At 38.9% G+C, this 20,580-nt stretch overlaps 1 protein-coding gene across 5 annotated transcripts in view; it reads right to left on the bottom strand.

Annotated features, from left to right (window-relative positions):
• LOC134541356 (uncharacterized) overlaps positions 1 to 20,580 on the bottom strand; it is a 975,422-nt gene that overhangs the window by 177,617 nt on the left and 777,225 nt on the right. For 3 of the 5 annotated variants that reach the window (XR_010076613.1, XR_010076612.1, XR_010076614.1), the window contains 2 exons: positions 3,531 to 7,121; positions 2,298 to 2,366 (listed from right to left, as the gene is read on the bottom strand). Coding sequence is in view for 1 of the 5 variants with exons in the window: in XM_063384779.1 (XP_063240849.1) it covers positions 3,665 to 6,214 (2,550 nt within the window). In the remaining 4 variants the exon portion in view is untranslated. Of the gene's footprint in view, positions 1 to 2,297; positions 2,367 to 2,772; positions 7,122 to 20,580 lie in introns of those variants that run through there. The other 2 variants (XR_010076615.1, XM_063384779.1) reach the window with 2 other exon arrangements.

Genomic DNA, 20,580 nt, shown 5'->3' with positions numbered 1-20,580 from the left:
CAAAGAAGTCTGAGGGAGGAAAAAATTCGTTCAGAAATGCGCTTTCGTTATTCCGATGACAGCAAAGTATGACGTTCTTCATGGAAGGGTGAAAAGAACGAGTGAGTTGAGGTTTATTAGCTCCGAGAAGAATAATGGCCCTTTCAATGGCTACTGGTTGTTAATAATTCTTCATGTGTTCTCTAGTGACCGATATTTCAATGCGCGCTTAGTTGACAGGCTTGACACAAAAATTCGATACAGGGAAAGGAGAGATGGGAGATAAGTGCAGTCCGAAATGCCAAAAATTTCACAGGATAATTCTTATAGTCCAAAACTAGTACTATTATAAATCGAAACAATTGCATTTATTTATGGAACTAATTTAAATTGCCGTTCACTGAAAAACTGAAAGGATAAAAGAAGAAAAAACTACGCTCTGAAGTATTTGCATTACAGAGTGAACACTTTTTAACAACTAAATATAAATATAATGATTCCATACATCTCTAGGGGCCTCAAACATATTATACCGGCGATTTAAGAGGGAGAAATAGGACCAGAATAAACGTCGTATTTGTATAAACAATTTTTCGGACATAAATACACTGAGAATTTTTCAAAATCTTACCACATTAAGGAATATCATGCAAATGTCATGGCCAAAGATAATATTGACTGCTGCTAGATATAGTTTCTTGTGTGTAGTCATTCAATTAATTAAAATGTATGAATTCGACAGAAATAATAATACCAGTAAAATCTACGTTATGGTTTTTAAAAATATGTTAATATGTGATCACTGCGTAAAGTAAAAAAAAATTCAATTCTTATACAAAAATAAATTTGAGTACTCGCCAGATACATACGTGAAAACATATAATTTGATACTTTAAAATATTTACAAACTAACGTTTTCAAACGTCAGACCCAAAAATTTAGGTTAAAGCACTAATTTAATTTCGTGCAGGGTACATAATTTTAATTTAGTTAAGTATGTGACCCATTTCTAATAGCTTCCTGAATGTTACTGATAAATTAATGGAAATACTCTTAGGAAAAACTGCAGAGAGTAAGCTGATTTTACCCCTTGATTTCTTCTTTTTTTATGTGTATTACCTTATGATTTTCAATTTGAGTGATCGATAACTTTTTTTACAACGCAGTTACACTTAATATTTCTACACAATTTAAAAAAAAGAGAGTGGCAACACTATTTTAAAAATATGTACGTCATGTCTCGCGCTGTAAAAAAAATTAATAAAATAAAATTTGACGGTGAGATTAAAATTAAAAAAAATTAGCACATTACGACAGATACTTATGTCACAAATATTCCCTCTAGGCGTTTCTTATTTCTTTACAACATAATGTCAACTTACTCGGCGCCATATTGGAAGGCCCATTAACAAGCTGTGGCAATAAAACCACAGAAATATAAAAAAAAAATGTATTGCTTACAATCTTAAATGCAGGTGTGAGATAATTTACGGAATAAGTAAGAATTCACAAAAAAATAAAAATAAAAACTACTTTTTTTAAGAATGAGGTACCACTTTGCTTAAAATTAAATGACTTTTTATCTATAATATGCAATGTTATTTTTGTTGTGATAAATGGGAAAAAAAAAAATATTGAGATCTCACAAAAGTCTATGTGATGCTCTAGCTAAAAGTATTAGCAGCAGTAGACAATGAGAGGTAGCTCGAACTAAAACGTTGTGAGTGCTTCTGGTTTTAAACAGAAGAATTTGGTGCTAAGTTTATATAGGTTTATCAGGTATTGCAGATTAATAGTTATTTTTTGGGGATCAACGTGGCCATTGTATAGATTAATGTCTTTCGATGTTAATATTAACTGAACGTAATTCGTTACCACGTTAATGTTGAATAATAAAAAAAAAATTAAAAATTAACTTAGTCATGTTTTTATAAATATTACTTTCTTAATACATTTTATTCATATTTAATTATTACAAAATATACAGTAACTTCCACATCACCCACTTAAGTCATGTACATTTTAAAAAAGAAATAATTTCAAGCGAAAACAAAACAAACTAATTTCTATAAAATTTATTTTGGGTAGGAAATTTTAAGATATCGTGGATACTTTAACCATCTCAAATATTCTTTCAATATAGTTTGGAGAACGTCTTTGGGGGTAATTTTTATATTTAACAAAAATTTAGTTAAAATATTCACAGATGAACAACAAAGATTAATTTATTGATTACGGTTACAAATCTATTATTATTTTTGGTTGATGCACATTTCTGTGCAAAGTAATTCTTTTGAAAAAAAATTGGTCATGTTTACCTTTGTTCTATTTCAGTATTTGGTGGTAGTTGTTTATTCCAACAAAAAACATTGTATCCTCCAATTTTCCTGAAAATAAAAGAAAATAAAAGTAAATAATGTATTTTTATAAATAAATAACAAAACAAACAAAATAAAAAATCTGAGGCTTATAAAATTGTTTTGAATTAAAACAACCAAAGTAATATTTTAACCTCAATTATCATACTGTATTCAAAATAGTGATTTAATTAATATGTAAAAATACAAATTTTTATATATATTTTTTCAAATACCAAAAATCCTTAACAAAATATTGCTAGTTATTTATAACCAATAATTTATTTATGGCTGTGTGTGTAAAATAGTAAAGGATTAAGTTTTTCAGAAAGACTTACCTTGAGACAGGAAGTACCACATGCTAGCTCAAACAGATTTAACAGACAACTTTATAAATAGTTTCTCTAATAAAATAAATAATTTAACAGAACACTGGTTTTTTTATCAATGTTACCCTGTTTACTTAAAAATAGTACAATTTGTCCGTATTTTACACGCAATTTCTGATACAATATATTACTTACACATGCACACAGATAGATATTCGTAACGGATTTTATTAGTAGCACTGCCATTTTCCAATGTTTTTTCTTACATAACACCACATAAATGATATAAATTTTATGTACTATAAAACTCTCAATGCCTCGTGAATGTGTGTCATAAAGCAATTGTTTTAAAATCTGTTCCAGTCCACTATCTCACATGAAAAGGAAAGTTAGAGTGCCCCTTACAAGACATGACATACTTAAAACATTCTTGGGGCACACCAGGATATAAAATTTGTAGATATTATGTTACTTCAATCTGTTCCTCCACAATTTTTTTTTTGGGTACAAAAATCAACAATGTACATACAAACCTGTGAAAGAAAATATAAGAACGCATTTTTTTTTCTCTTCCTAAATTACGTCCAATTTTGTATTTTCCAGTGGTCAGGGAACGCTTTAAATGTTGTGGACCGGCTGGAGACTGATGTAGCTTGGCTTCTGGGTTGTAGCCGTGTTCTTGGAGGATAATTAACCGACGTTTCGGTCGACATTGCAGTCGCCATCATCAGGGAGCAGTTACCTAATGATGATGGCGACTTAAATGTCGACCGAAACGTCGGTGAATCATTCGCCAAGGACACGGCTACAACCCAGAAGCCAAGCTAACTTCAGACAATGGCCGCGAAAGCCTGCGCACATTTACCATCGGCTGGACACTGTTCCAGGTCCTCTTCAAGTGGACGTGCCCAGAGTGGACCCGTCCGGGTCCCTGGCGTCGTCGGAGAACTTCCAGCGCAGTTCCTCCGCCACGTGCCTGTAGCCTTCCCTGACGTGACGTCAAATCTCCAGGGCCTCGCCCTCGTAGCCTTCGTCGGGGGACTCGGTCAGCGCCGCCTGGAGGGAGCTCTGGCTGGCCGACCCGGACATCTTCCCCGCGCCGGCGGCAGTCCTCAGGGACCCGGGGGCCTCCGGGGACAAGGGGGTCTCCGCTTCGCCGACCCTCGCCGTCGACGGCAGGCTGACCCCGCTGGTGCTGCTGCTGAAGCCCGCCGTCGACAGGGTCTCCTGCGATGAGGAGGTCCTCCTGCCCGACCCCGAACAATTTCGGGCGGGCGCGCTCAAGTTCTTCGGCCAAGAAGGGTTGGCCTGGTCCCTCGGGGGACTGGTGCAGGTCGACACGCTGGCCGAAGACGGGACCGCACCCTCGCTCTTGTACGCGGCGGGAGGGGACGGCAGACACGAGGCGTCGGGGAAAGACCCGTGCGGCTCGAGGGAGTAGACTCCGGACGCCGGTGGCTGCTGCTGCGGAGGAAGGGAGCAAGGGTATCCCTCGACCGTGTACCTTACGTCCGGAGGGGTGTAGTGCTGGTAGGGATCGGGTTGCAACTGGTTCGTCCTGGAGAGGAACTCCGTCTCCCTCATGTACCGGCTGCAGGGGGTGGCAGCGCTCTCGAGCCTCGACGGGCGGTGGTGGGGAAGAGTCCGGTAGAAAGCGGCAGGTGCCGGCGCGGGCAGAGGCACCAGAGACGGGACCTTCGGGAGGCCGTAGTCTACGGGGTAGCCGTCGCCGTCCAGGAACCTCCCCGGGGAAAGATGGACGTCCGCGGTGTGGTGGCGCTGGTAGGACGGGTCCCGGCGAGCGGACGAACCCCTCGGCAACGTGGACATGTGCATCGGATACTGCTGGGGGCTCTCTCTCCCGACGTTCTTGGTCTCGTAGTCGTCTATGATGTTCTCCATGGCTTCTTGGTAGCTGTTGGGGTTGCTGTTTTCTCGCTCGCCGTCTTCGGCATCGTCGCTAGCTGAGTTTGTTTTCCTGCGATCCTTCCCTCCACTTTCGGCGTCATTGATCAGATCGGGATTCTGCTCCAAATGGTAATTCCTCAAAGACTGTGGGCTACCGTACGGTACTTCACTTGCTCTTATTACTGGTATTCCCCCACATCCACTACCATCCGATACCATGATTATCTGGCTTTGGTATCTTTCCCCCATAACGACAATCCCGTTTACTTTTGGCGGACTAGACATCTCACCTCCCACCATCGTTATCGGGTTGCCACTTACATCCACACCGATGGACTTGCCATGCTGTTGCTGCTGATGCTGCAGAGCGATAACTTTGCTGTGCTCTTTCTTCCTCCTCTGTCGTCTTTGCCTGTGGCATTTGAATATGCATATTGCGATTGTGATGAGGACAAACGCGCCCAGAACAGTCGTCGCTGCAATGATCGTTATCATGTACTCGAAAGGAAAAACCACGGGACCGATGACAGGCTCCTCTTTCACCACTATCCGAATGGTGTAGTTCGAGTGCGACTTTCCTGCAGGGTTTTCAGCGACGCAGACGAAAGTTCCGTTATCCTCGGTGTTCGTGTTGAAAATGAACAATTCGCTCTTCTTCTCCTCGACGCCTTCTTCGACAAAGTAGTAGAGGTGGAGACCTGGGGCCACGATGGAGTCGTTCTGAAGAACGCGCCCTTGGAACCACCACGATACGGTTGCCTCCGGTATGGCCGAAACACGGCACAGCAGGGAGACGTTCTTCCCCTCGCTGATCTCCAGGTAGAGGGTCGTCGGAGTGACGTCCGGAAGGCAGGCCAGGTCGTTCTCCTGCAGGGTCTTTATGGCGACTCCCGCCAGCCTCGCCGGGGCCACGCACTTGGGCTCGACAGCCTGCGGCACGTGGTAGCTGAGCAGCCACGACCTGAGGTCCAGCAGCCGGCAGTCGCACTGCCAGGGGTTGTTGTGCAGGTGGATCCCGTGCAGGGACTCGGGAAGCACGCGCGCTCCCCGGACCCCGGTCAGGCGGTTCCCGTCCAGCTTGAGCCACTCCAGGCTGTCCAACCCGGCGAACGCGTCCTCCTCGATGGTCTCCACCTCGCAGTCGCTCAGCTCGAGGGTGGTGAGCGACGACAGGTGCCCGAAAGACCCGGACCTGATGGCCCGGATGGGGTTGCCGCTGACGGCGAGCCTCATGAGGGACGGGTACTCGGCGAAGGTGTCGCTGGGGACGCCGACCAGAAGGTTCTCCGACAGGTCCAGCTCCACCAGGTTGGTGAGCCCGCGGAAGGCGTGCGGGTCGATGTGGCTGAGCCGGCAGCGCGTCAGGTAGATCTTCTGAAGGTTCAGCAGGGACATCCTCTGGAAGCGCTCCCGCGGCAGCATCTGGAGGTTGTTCCCCGAGAAGTCGAGGACCTGGGTGCCGTGGTCCATGCCCTCCGGGATGGTGGTCAGACCCTCGTCGATGCACTCCACCGTCTGCTTGCCTCCCTTCCACTTGCACCGGCACGAGGACGGACAAGCGAGGACCGTCAGGCGCCAGAAGACGCACTGCTGCAGGAGGAGGAATGCCAAGAGCGCCTTCCGATGCGTCGCGGACATCATCGGACCAGAGTTTACTGCAACGCCGACTCTTGAACAATCAGCACGCGCTCCGACAACTGTTTCATCTCGGCATTTATTTACAAATTCCGAAGTGTTTTTTTCATATTATCTACGAACATTTAAAAGTCCATTTCCTCAGGGATTCAGGAAAACAGCACTAAAAATTTACATACTCATTGTATGTTATATTATCGCACATCCTTTTTAAGTCTTAGTCGAGTTTTCTACTTGCAAATTTTCTTGCAAGTATAATAACGTCAAATTAATAACTTCCATTTACGTGGTTTTACCTCATTAAGAACGCTACACTGTACAAAATATAAAAAAATGAACACTTTATAAAAATGTTTCACCATTCTCGAATGCATCTCTCATAAAAGCTGTCTTTAGCAAGTATTGAAAAACTGATTTCATTTTCAGGAAGATTCTATTTACACGTTTTCAGTCGTTATTGAAAAAGTCAAAATTATTAAAATATATTATTTAAAAGCAATATAATTTCCGATTATCTTTAGTGTTTAACACATATCTACTTCAAAATTATTTCACACGATAATTAAATCAGTTTATGCAGGACAATATAAAGACTTATTTTTTCGTTAATTTTTCATTTCCTAGCTTAAAGTGTTTTAGATCAGCTCCAAATAAACTATAAAGGAACTGCTTAAGAGATGTTGATGCTTGTTGTTATTAAAATACATTTTCAAGGATTTTTGTCAATGTGGTTGTTGATTTTTGCAGCACTGGCGGTTGGAGTATGACAGTATATACTTAACAGAGAGCTTCTGCTACACAACCGACCAAGAAATGAAGAGATATCAGCGAACACGACCGACCTCTTCTTATTTCTTCGGTAACTTGGGAGTTTCCAATAATCAGCCCGCATTGCTGACGTCACGTTCATTTCCTGAAACACACGCGTGAAAATAATTATTAATCTCCTTAAATTTGCAATAATGTTAAATATTTATTTAAATAACTTTTAATTATTTTTAGTGAATGCTGTAAAAAAAGGTCATACAGATTTGAATAAATATACTGCTCTTGCCATAACAGACCTGAAAATGAAATAAAATCATGTTTTACTTCAAATGTCTCCTACTAAATGTCGAAACAGCTGGCAAACAGTGAAACGAATCCAATTAAACAATAACTTATAAATAGAAACAGTAAACATTTATAAGAAAAAATATTTCAGTGTAAAATGAATGAGCACTTTTAATTTTTTTATGTTTTTATTTGGACTAAAAATATCGAGGTTTAAATATACATTCTTAAGTAACTATAAACAAATGAAGTATGCTAACGGGAAAGTAATCGTTTATTATAATTTGAAGAAGATTTTTATTGATAAAAGTGACATTAAAATTTATAAAATAAAACCAGTGTTTTTATTAGCAATTTATTTTCACTAAGTATTTTTTATCACTTTTAAATAAACCAGAAAACTATTTTATTACAAATCCCTTTCGTTTGTAGTTCAAAAATATGAAATTCAAATATAAAGGTTGAAATATCGGAGTTCTTTTTCAGGTGTTTTCAATTGAACTAAAAAAGTCCGAAATTCACGATCGTTTTAAGTATTCCCAACATTAAGTCAAGTTATACAACCATTGGTTTATTTTGGCATATTTCAGATTACTACAAATATTTCTCGACTGAATATAAGAAAACGGAAGGAACAATGTGATCATTCGTTCAATGAAATGTTTTGCTTGCGGAATATTCCGCGCGAAGAACCCTAGAACAAAAAAAAATTGCGTGCAAATATGAGAATCAGCACGGGGAAGCCGGTCCGAAACTCAACTCCTCTCCCAGCCGACGGCAGAATCGACGGTGGACCCGGATTGGGGGGAGGGGGGGTGGAGGAGGAGGAGAGAGCGAAAATCCCCCTTTCCACTTAATTTGATAAGTCGGGTTCGCCACGGGCGGAGTTCCACATCCCTCGCACACTGGCTCCTGAGCAAACACTCCGGCCGAGGGCGTTGAAGGAGTCCCCGTGATCCACCCGGCCGTAAACCTCCGGCTCATTTCCATCGCGCGAGCTACCCTGGGTGAAGTGTTTCACTCTCTCCTACCCCCTACAACCCTTCCGCACCCATTTTCCCGACCAAAAAAAAAACCCTCGCTTTTCCAACCTCCGCCTACACGCGCAGGAATCCCCGAACAGCCCCTGGGTCGGTAATTGGAACGCGGCCATGCGGCAATACGCCCCGGCAGCAGAACGCACCAGATGGCAAACAAACCAGACCGTCCCTTCGTTGAGTTCCCATCTACTGTGCCGAGCACCTTTTCTGGTCTACCAAAACTGGCCTAAATGTTCCAGGCCTTACCCGGGGTCGACTACTGTGCGCGCACGTGTTACTCGGCCAGGTTTGGAAGATCGTTCTAGACTTTGACGGGTCGACTACTGTGTGCGCACGTGTTACTCGGCCAGGCTTGGAAGAACATTCCAGACTTTGCCGGGTCGACTACTGTGCGCGCACGTGTTACTCGGTCTGCTTTGAAAGAACATTCCAGACTTTGCCGGGTCGACTACTGTGCGCGCACGTGTTACTCGGCCAGCCTTGGAAGGACATTCCAGACTTTGCCGGGTCGACTACTGTGCGCGCACGTGTTACTCGGCTAGACTTTACTGGTCTTCTATTGTCCGCGCATGCTTTACTCAACCAGCTACGACAGAGCGTTAAAGATTCCTCTGGGCTGTCTACTATCGCTAGCTTGGGAAGCAAGATCCTTGACCTGATGCTTTTACTTTTCAGTGCAGAATTTAAATGATCTTTAGAACCACGTTTTGTGCAAATCGATGGATCACGATCTATGCACATTTTCACTTGCGCATTAAATTTCACCTCTGACGTTGCATGCGACATTTTTTTTAGGACGCAAATGTTGTTTTTTTTTATCGCAAAGTACCACTAAGCTACTTTGTGGAGCGAGCATGCATCTTGTTGCTTTTAATTTTTCGTTTAAAATTCTACTAATAAAAAAGTTGTGAATTTTTAGATGTTGTAAAGTTTGTTACTCTGTTACGTGTTTACCACTTAAACAATTTCAAAAATTTAGAAAAAAATACTGGATACGTAAGAGCCATTTCATTACGAAAATGTATCTTCAACGGCTATGAAAATTAGTTAAATTTATTGTTCCATAAAAATAAACAGTTGTTCGAAGAATTTCAAGCAATAGGTAAGACACTGCTTGAGAATAATGAACATACAAAACCACTAAATGCTTTTAAATAATTTTTTATTCGGGCACTCAATTAATAACAAGAAAATAGTTTGGGTATATATTTAAATTAAAAATTTATATCAAGAGCTATTATATATGCATATTAAACAGACAAATAATACCTATACTAATGTAATTGTTGTAGGCCTACCAGTTCCCGTAATTTCACTTCTAAAGTTAATGGGTATGGTTCTAAAATAAGGATAAGTCACATGCATTTACAGAAAATAATGTATATTTCATCACCTTTTTTTAAAAATTATTTCGCTTTCTTGTCTGTCTGATTGTTTGTATGTTCGGTATAAATTTGGCAATCGATTTTATACTAACTTAACGATGAGCCAGAAACTTCTAATTTTAAACATTGCTCATAACTGGATGACAATGCAAAAATAACTGGCACACACAAGACTTAAAAGAAGACTATAATTGTTTAAATGAGAAAAATTAATACAACACTATTTTAAAGCGGAATAAAAAGTATAATAAAAAATCTCCTAGAACCATACAGATTGGCCTGAAAATTTGTGATTGTGAATTTTTAAATACTGTTGAAAAGAAAAAACTTTGGGCGCATGCAATAGTGAGGAGTGTAGAGAGTAGCTGTCATTCAGAAAACTAACAAATCATTTGCAGTGTAACAAAATTGTTAGTGACTTAGGTGGACTATTCATGTATCAATAATGCATGCAACACATTTTTTTTTTCATTTTTTAAAATCTTACAAGTATTGTCATAGGTATCAAAAATTCACAATCACCAATTTTTCAGTACTATATATATAGGGTTAGGAATCTGTATGGGGTTATAAATCTGTATTGGGCTAACATAAATTATTTTATACTTTTAATCAGTTTTAAAAACCATGGTATATTAAAAAAAATATAATAGTAAATAATTTTTACAAGTAATTTTTAAAATATTTTATTTTTCACCCTACATTACCGTCATGATAAAGCGATTTTCAGGTAAATTCATAGCGGTGAAGATACACAGAGGGTTGAGTGGATCAGAACGCTTTACGACAGAACGGAAATTGAACCGGTAAATTATGGGTTACGCGGCTTGCAATTCATAAAAGAATAAAGGAAAAATTGAAGCAGATGCGCTCATGTGTCCTACACGATCGCATCGAACGCACTTCGAACAAGGCATTTATTTTTATAAAAACTGCACATATTTTTTATAATAACTTATGGAAAATAGACCGGACAGATAATTTTACAACATACAATTTTTTTTAAATAGAAATAAAGTTAGGTTATTCAAAAAATAATATTTTATGAACTAATTTTTTTACTTACAAAAAACCCTTTAGTTTAAATGAAGAAACACAGAATTTTTAATTTTTTCATAGAAAATAATATGTATATATAATTAACATCATTTTTATTTACTTCCAACTGCAAAAAATATATAAGTTTATGTGTAAAAAAAATTGGAACAAATTTTTACGAAGAAACATTTTTATTTTTTATTTTCTGATAAACATTTCACGTCATGTGACCTGGAACTAACTGTAAATGCTTCGGACGAAGTAAAGATTAGGGAGAAAAAAAAATATTGCAATTTTAATGCGACGCTCATGTTGTATCTCGACCGGCCAGATGACATGAGTACGGGAAGTGACGAAAGCTGGTGTTGAAATAAGCTCCTCGTTCCAATTTTTATGATTCGTTTCCCTGGTGAAGGTTTGGTTGGGGGGGGGGGGGGGAGGGGGGCAAGTGAAGTGTTCAAGGGTGGGTGGAGGGGGAAATTTACGACGCAAGTCTCAAAGCTAATAACTCACAGCGAAATAAGGTCACATTTTCCACGCTGCAAAGCTTTATTGCGCTACACCCGTGTGAGGGGACTCAGTGGTACCAACTGCCTCGCCTCGAGCGGAATGCTTTTGATGGCATTCCCGGCAATCTTGGCTGCGCGGTGATAAAAGATTCCGCTCTTTGACGGAAGTCAGCCGGGCGATTTATTTCTCATTTGCCTTTAAATCCAAGACTTTGTTTAATTCTTTTAAAATTCAACCATTACATTCTGTCATCGTTCACTGCAAAAAATGCTGATAGGGAAATACCTAATCATTATTTTTATCATAGCACAATAGATAACAACTTGGCATATCATACATAACAGAGCTGCTGTCTGATAAAAAATTATTTTAGGAGGTAAAAACAGAAAAATACTACAAACATTTTAAAACAAAAAAATATATTAAAATATACTACTAACGATTGACTTAAAAATATATAATAATACAATTGCTTTTTTTTTCCTTCTGTGTTTGTGAGGTAAAATTAAAATTAATTATTTTAATGACAGTAATTATAAAAACAGTGAGTTCAAAACTAAAAAAAATTAAATATATACATACAACACACTGCCTTAACCCTTACAGTGTTTCATCAACTGTATATAGCTCGCTGTGCAGCAAAAGAAACAGAGGATGCACTTAAGATTGATTTAAAGTTATAAAAATTTAATTTAAAAATAGTATACAATTAAAGAATAGAGATATAAATTTTTTTTTTTAATAATTGGGGTTTGTCTTGCATTACAGTATAATGATATTCTCCTTGCAATATGTTCACGGCTCGGTTGCACAGTGGTAGACAGAAAGCTCTTTAATCTCAAGGGATGTGGTTAAAATCTCAACACGGGATTTTTTTTACACTTTTTAATAAAATTATATAATAATATTATATAGTGATGTTGAATCATGAAACAGCTCAATAAGATTAAGGTTTGTTTGAAGTAATTATTTACAAACTGGTTTCAATTTTTGAAGCAAAAAAAATATACAAAACTATTTTAGTGAAATAATATGAGTTTTAAAATGTTTCAGGTAAATATTTTAGTAATGCCTTAGAAGTTTGACTTCAAACATATTTGGAACATTTAAAGCAGTATTTAGTGAAATTTAACAAATTTTAATAAATTCATTCGTCAAAAGTCAGGGCAAAAACCCCGGGGTTTTATCGGAGTCGTTTCTAGTAGTTAAAAATTTCCGGTTATCACCTGCTGCTATCTGCGTTCGACGGTCGCAGGCAACGTTTACTATTCAGACAGCGAATTATAGCGGTGGGCGCAGAAAGTACGTGTGAGATTTGCATCCAGAAATTTTTGACGTGACTTCTAATAAATCGATGAACGCCGGCTGCACGCACGTAAAAGGATGACTCATTGTCCCGTTACGCACATTGTCCCGTTACGCTCATTGTCCCGTTACGCTCATTGTACGCTTGCGACGCATCTATCTCTCTTCCACTCGATTGGAACAACCATCGATTTGACTTTTTCGAGGCACATTGAACTTGAAACACTCCCATTCGTTTCCTACTTTTCCTATCATCGTCCTATCCTTAACAGAATAACACAGATTGGAAGAAGTTAAATAGCAAACATGTATAAAAGTTATAGTTAAAATAATATCTTCGTTAAAGTAATATTCTAAACATATTTGAATTAATGAGTGCAAATAAAAGTAAATTTATTAATTAAATTGTACATTTCATTTCACTCCTTCTTTGTATCCATACAAAATAGTGATAATTCAATAAAAATTGATTCAATTTTATTCATAAAATTATGCGTTCATTTCATCAATGTTTTTTTATAAAGTTGTCACGTTAAACTATCGTCTGTAAACCGACTTTACAGACAAACAATTATTTTGAAAAGAGAATATTTTATTTATAACGCTCGGCAATTATTTCAAAGAATTGCACGTTAAATTTCGTGTCTGAGTTTCGCATTCTACGTAAATTTGCAGCATGAACTTCATGATAGGTGCTACCTAACTGTTCTCGTCTTGACGTTGAATTCGTTGACAACCCAGTATTTGATTTATCCTCGCCCGTCGTCAACGGAAGGTAAAAACCTTCCACTCACCGCAGGGCCGGATTCAGAGGTCTGGAGGCCTCGGGGCAACAGAGGAGCGGAGGCCCCCTGGCCCCAAATTTATTTTACAAATAAAATGAACAATTTTTTTCAGTCGAGTTTTCCAATAAATAATTTATTGTGAAATCAAGTAGATGATCTTAGTATTTAAAAAAAAACATACATAAATATAATCGGAGACAAGAATTATATGGAATTGAATTTTAGTGTTAATGAATATTTATGTTAATATTTAACAATAATATAATCATGTATGTACAAAGTACTGTAGGTAAAGGTAAAACAGCGAAGAAAGAATATCAAAAGAAAAGATGTTTACTAGTGTTTACTTGTCGGAATTTGAAAGATATTTTTCCGAAGTCTCTATTGTGGGGGCCCTCCGTTTGTGGAGGCCCCGGGGCTTTCGCCCCGGTTGCCCTCCCCTAAATCCAGCCCTGACTCACCTTGCTGGGAGTGCAGACAAAATGTTCTTGTTCACAACCCTACAAAAAAAAAATGTTTCTCCCGCGCAGCACTTAAGCGCACACGGTCATGGCGACTTGCAACAGTTTTTTTTTGTAGTTGTTGTTTTGGCGTGCAACGTGTAACAGTTACCAGCTGCGGAGGTAGTTCTAAGAGCCGTTACGTGCACTGGTAGTGCAATTAGGGCGAGTGTTCGGGAGCGACTATGTGAAAGAGAGAGGGTGGAAGAAACGTTTCAAGATGCTTTGCACAGAAACCTTCAAGTTAGGTAAAGGAAACGCAATTAAAGTTTGTTCGCGCTTCAACGAACACAATTAAGAAATAACCTAAAGTTTCATTTTGTGACGTGAATACGTTTATTAAAATTGCTTCCATAGTGGGAGTCAATTAAAAAAAAACGAATGATAACAAAATCGAGGGATACAGTTTGGTGTTGCAGCTGCATATCTATCATCTCCATCCAAATTTTAATTACACCACTGGATAGCTAAAGGATCAAAGAATTCGTCACGCTAAGTGAGGACTGTGACGCATCGCACGCGGTGGAGGTGGAAGCGCTGCCATTTTGAGGTCATTTTTCTGCGTTTCGAGTTTTCCATTTAGTATAACTTTTGACTCGGAGAAGCTACGACGTTCGTTTGAGTTTCAATCGTCAGGTCTGGTCAAAATCTATCGATTGCATATATAAAACATTAGTGTAAAATATTTACACTGAATACATATGGTGTTAAAAAAAACAAAAACATACGTATGTATTTTATATTTTGTATGGAAACTATTATCTGTTGCGTACAAGTATATTCACGTACAACACACGGCCGTGTCCATGACACAGCCACGCCCAATATTTTTTTCTATTTTCTATCTTTTTTTAAATGGCACTTATTCTAAAATTTTAACGTGGTTCTTTCCTTGCATTTTCTTTGTTCTACCACAAATAGTTTTCAATGGATATTCACTAAGGGTGGTATTCCAAGACGTTCGGGTTAAGGTAGCGAATAAGCAATGCCTTTTTTGGACACAACCGTAACCTAACCCGCGGACCCGTATTCCAGAACGTGTCCAAACCGAATAAACAATAAGGGGGGGGGGGGAATGGCAATCTAGGCTAGAAACTGGTTTCAACGCATTCTAGCGGACGTTTATCAACCATCAATACAGTTGTTACGACACAAAACAACACTGGGTATGGCTGTGTCATGGCTTTACGACACTAGGTTTTGTCAATATTAACAACTTTTAATCGATAGAGATTGGACAAATTCGCGGGTTCATTTCGTGATATGCTAAAATTCAAATAATTATACCGTTGTGCTGCTTCTGCTATTTGTTCCACTGTTAACATGCAGGACTCTTGGCCAATCAGAGAACATCAGTCAATAAAGTATCCAATCACAAGTAACCCTCTTGAGACGCCTCAAAATTCAGTACCCAATGAACGGGCGCCGTTTGTCCAACTAGGCAGAGGATCATGGAGTCTATCCTGAAGGTCATTGAACTCGCGAATTTTTCCAGTCTCTAGTAATCGACTAACTTACAGCCTGCGAGATACCACACATTGTGTCTCCAGAGCCAATAAAAGGGAGCATATTTTTATTGGCACTCACTGGAACTAATAAAAAAAACAAACAACTATGGAGAATCAATACAAATCAAGCAGACTATGGGAAGCACTTTTCAAAAAATCCTCAAAACCAAGATTTGCAATTAAAAAAAAAGACACATCGCCTCTGATTGTCCAGACAATCCAGCTAACCAGAAGAGAAGAGGCTACTGATTGAACAGCAGCCCCAGCAAATCACAGAGACCTAGCTCCAATAAGCCAAAACCACCAGCAAAACCAGAAGAAATAAATGCTCTGATTGGCCCACAGCTGCTGGTAATCAGGAAACACTCCAGTCTCAAACAAGAGTGCAATTTGTCCATAAAAGATTGTCCCAGGTTCATTGGTATATTATAACAGTTTAATTTTAACTATTTACAACAAACAATGCATCGAATTGAAGGTAAACAAAACTAGTTTTGCTTAAAAATGTTCAGTATGAGCACTTAAAGTCATACGGCACGCATTCAACCTTAAGTTCAACTCTCCCCACTGTTTATTTAACTAGTCTGGGGTAATGGAAGCAATAGCCTCTTCAATTCTGTGTCTCAACTTTGGCAAATCATTAGGTAGCCTCGGAACGTAGATACAATCTTTTATAAATCACTAAAGAAAAAAAAATTGTTATCTGTAAAGTCAGCTTACGGACGATAGTTTAACGTGACAACGTCATAACAAAACATTGATGAAATTATTGCATAATTTATTAATAAAATTGAATCATTTTTATTGGATTATCACTATTTTGTATGGATACAAAGAAGGGGTGAAATGAAATCTACAATTTAATTGATAAATTTACTTTTATTTGCACTCATTAATTCAAATATGTAATATGATTATTACTTTAACGAAGAGATTATTTTAACTATCACTTTTACACATGTTTGCTATTTAACTTGTTCAAATCTGTGTTATTTGTTAAGGATAGGACGATGATAGGAAAAGTAGGAAACGAATGAGAGTGTTTCCAAGTTTAATGTGCCTCGAAAAAGTCAAATCGATGGTTGTTTCAATCGAGTGGAAGAGAGATAGATGCGGCGCAAGCGTACAATGAGCGTAACGGGACACTTTTTCGTGCGTGCAGCCGGCGTTCATCGATTTATTAGACGTTGTCACGTAAAAAGATAAATCGTAAGGCGTTATTTCAAGTGAACGTGGAGGTCAGCGAAAAAGATCTCTGTCATCTCGACCATCACGACCAATCCGACATAAAGTTTACAGGTTTACTAATTGGGGAAACTGCCATTCTTTCACCCTGCAAGCGAGAAAACAACCGAGTGCTATTCGCGCATGCGCTAATCTAAAACTGTTTTGAGTTACCTATAAACTGTGACCTTGAAACAATGCTCTACGATGTTTACGGTTGATACTATTATATTTTATATCTGGGACCTTTTCTTACGGATAAACTGTAATTAAAGGCAGGAGATTTTTCCAAGAACCTCGGTAGGGAAGATGGCGACTGCAAGGTTGACCGAAACGTTGGTGAAATCTTCTCCACAAGCCAAGAAACTTCGATAGGAAATTTTTTTATGATTGGCTGTCGAATTAGACGATTCTTCTTGTGATTGGATGCATGTAGCCAATGAATGGACGTCGGTCGAGACAATAAAAGGCGAATTCTAGTAATTTTCTGTCATGGATTTTTTTTGGTTGTCCGACATGGAGTAAATCAGAGGATTCGTCTTTGCAATTGGCTGTCTTGGTAAGAGTATTCATCTTGTGATTACATGTCACAAGAGACGACGAGAGAAAAAAAAATATCGTGATTGGCTGTCGTAGAGCAATGGGAGGCTGCACATCGCGAGTGGCTTATTCCGAAGCCAATTAATTAACAGAAGACATTTTGTGATCGGCTAACAGATACAAGAGCGGTGCAACCGCCTTTCAGCTGTGACTCAGCACTGAACACCCTTGTTGGAATGCAGGACGAAACGTGGGTGAAGAGCGACTAAAACCTCTGAAAGCCACCGTGGACCATCGCAGCAAAATCAATGGAAAAAAAAAAAAAAAAACCCACAATCTACTCTACATTAAAAAAAAGTTTCAGAAGTTTCAACATCACAAAAATGTGGTCATTTCGGAGTATTTCGTGATTTTCGCTATGGGAAATTCATGGCGGAAACGCCTTTGGGCAATTTTACACACATATATATATATATATTTTTTTTTGGGAGAACAGCAACGGGATTTTGGTTTTTAAGGGGGTCAGGGAAAGGAGAAATGAAATAGGTTGGTGAAGGAATTTGGGTGGTGGGGAGGGGGGGGGGAGGAAGGGGGAGAAACTCGGTCAGGAAAACTCGGCCGGGGGGAGCTGTAATTAACTACGGCTCAGTTATGATTGCCAGCGAATAATATTTCAACCGCACAATTCCGAAAGGGCGTGAGGAAAAAAGGGGGGGGGGGGGGAGGTGGGACTCGCCAGAAAGAGATAATACCATTGGTCGGCACGCCCCCTTGCGTGCTTCCTCTCTCTCATTCCCTTCCCACCCCCCTCTTTTCATAAAAAAACCCAATCCTCCGACGGAATGAAAAAAAAAAGGGTGGTTGAAAAAAAAACTTACCACAGGGCAGGGAAAAGGGTTGGGATTGAATTTAATCCGATTTCAATTACACTCGCGCGTTGAGAACAACTTTCAAATTTTTTTTTGCCCCTATAGCGCCACGCTATTCTGCGGGACGATATTCTACAGAGGTTGGAATTAGGTTTGTCGGGTGGGGGGGGGGGGGTGGGGGGTGGGGGATGGTGGTTGAGAAAGGGTTTGGAATCTCATTTTCACTTGGTCTCCGCTCTCGCGTTGGCCTTCTAGTCCGCGGATGGACAGAAGCCTTCAACGTGTTCCATTCTGTAGATCCCCAACTTTATTTTTTCTGCATTTTTTAAGTCAAATTACGAATTATTGTTAAGGGGGCCCCAGTCTAGTCACGGGTTTGTTTGTGTTGGTAAGACTGGATGATAAGTGCGACGCTCGGGAAATAAAAATCTGTTCAATGTCACCAGGCACTAACAGACTGATCAATGTGGATACTCACGATATTTCCCTGTCTCATCTAACACATTTTTCCCTTTACCTCATCGCCGTAGAGACCTGCAAAATTCGCGGATTCATTTTGTGATATGCTGCAAATCAAATAATTATACCTTAGCGCTGCTTCTGCAATTGGTTCACTGTTAGTCTGGATTAATGAGGAGCAATTAGAGACCCTCACTCATGGAAGTGTCGAATCACAGACACTCGGTCGAGACGACTCACAAGTCAGCAGTCAATGAACATGTGGCATTTGCCCGAGTGTGTAGAGTGTAGTAGAGTCTATCCTGAAGGTCATTGAATCCGCGAATTTTGCAGGTCTCTACTCATCGGTCTATCTGACAAAATAACACGATGCACTACAATATAAAATCATCATCAGGAAAATAAAATTCAATAATAATTCATAATCATGCAAAACTGAATACAAAAGGTTTTCCTGCACAATATGCAGTTTGCGTTCGCTGTTATCATTCCCATCGACACAACGCAATCAACAACACTGCCAGTCTGGAAATGGTAACGAACAAATTTGTTTGATATAACTTTTAAAAATTTATGCAAGTAGTATACCTAGGGATGGGGCTCTGGTTGCGAGGATTTGGATTTTCGATGGCCATCTTGGCTTGTGATGTCACAGCCACCATCTTGGAAGATCTTTAATTTTTAGTTTGACCTTTATCTCGGTCACCATCTTGCATGACGCCCCGGCCGCCATTTTGAAATACCGTCATCTTGAATTCGAATATCCCACCTACGATCGTTACACTTTTTAGTTACGGTATAACATTTCGCCGTATTTAATTTTGACATCACGTCTGCAACTGCCCTCTGGTTTTAGTCTGCTGGAGGCCATCTTCAAGTAGGCCTACACCATATATTTTTTTTCTGCTGGAGGTAGCCATCTTGGATGTCGTAACGTCAGCAATTATTGTTCTACTTTTTTTTTTCACCTAGATAGCACCAGCATCGTCATATCTCACGCACGTATGGTCGATATTCCATTAGCTGCCAATATTTTTGTAATCCTTATCGCCATATTAAATATAATTTTTTTTATAAAAAAATATCATTTTAATACCCGCCAGATTTTAGAATTACAAATTTAAATTAAGTTTATCATCACCAATTTTCATATCATGAATTATTAAAATCAATAATTATCGTTTTTGATCATTTAGCTTATAAAACTGCCTGTGTGATACAAACATTATAAGAAGGGGAAGGGAAAATTCATCATTCAAGTAAATTCGACTTATAAATTTATTTATTTGTATCGCATATGCAGAAGACTGAACGCTAAGTAAAGTATAAAAAATATAAATAAAATATTATATAATTCTTTGGGAATTACTGTCACTATAGTATGAGGTTTACCCACAAGAAAAAATCAATAAACCGATAAATCAAATCGATTATATTTATTTTTTAAATTTAATTTTTAATTTTTAATTATATATATATTACAAGAACGCGGAGTGATTCTAAAGTACGTGAAGCAACATGAAAAGTGCCATAAGAGGCAAGGTTAAAAATGAACAATTCTCAGCCACTTCTCGAAACACTTAAAAACAACTCTCTCGCAAGGTAGCGCTAGTGTCACTGGTTTCCAAGTTTCTCAAATATCAAACAGGGCAAGTGTTATAAAACCTTTTCCTTGTAACTTAAAGAACTTTTCAAAACACTTGTCTACACATCATACAAACTAACGGCAGGGCTAAACAGTCAATTTCGAATAACATACTAACACGCGCCATTGTTTTCAGTTGTTGAATGGTTACAGTTAATGAAACCATACAAACAACGTTACGTAAATTCAGGATTTTCTTTGATAAATATGATGTTTTTTGTACTTAAAAAAATCTTGGCAACTGGTTTCCAAAATTATTTTTCTAATAGTAATTTTATTTTATTGTGTGCAGGTTTACATTCTCGATACAATAGACGAAATGGAAAAAAGTTTTCTGTTTGCTAACAGGCTGGCAAACGAGAAAAAAAAAGTTTGTTACGTGTCCATAAGGGAAACGTAAACAACGTCCATTCGGTTGTAAAGGCCTGTGGTTTACCACTAGACTAATGGAAGCATGTTAGGTCGTACCACGCACCCAAATTAACTCGTTGGTTTACCGTTCGCCTCGGGG

Source organism: Bacillus rossius, chromosome 18 (genome assembly GCF_032445375.1).
Source record: "Bacillus rossius redtenbacheri isolate Brsri chromosome 18, Brsri_v3, whole genome shotgun sequence".
Lineage (NCBI taxonomy): Eukaryota > Metazoa > Arthropoda > Insecta > Phasmatodea > Bacillidae > Bacillus > Bacillus rossius.
The sequence above is the reverse complement of the archived record's forward strand: the minus strand, read 5'-3'. Positions and strand labels throughout refer to the sequence as shown.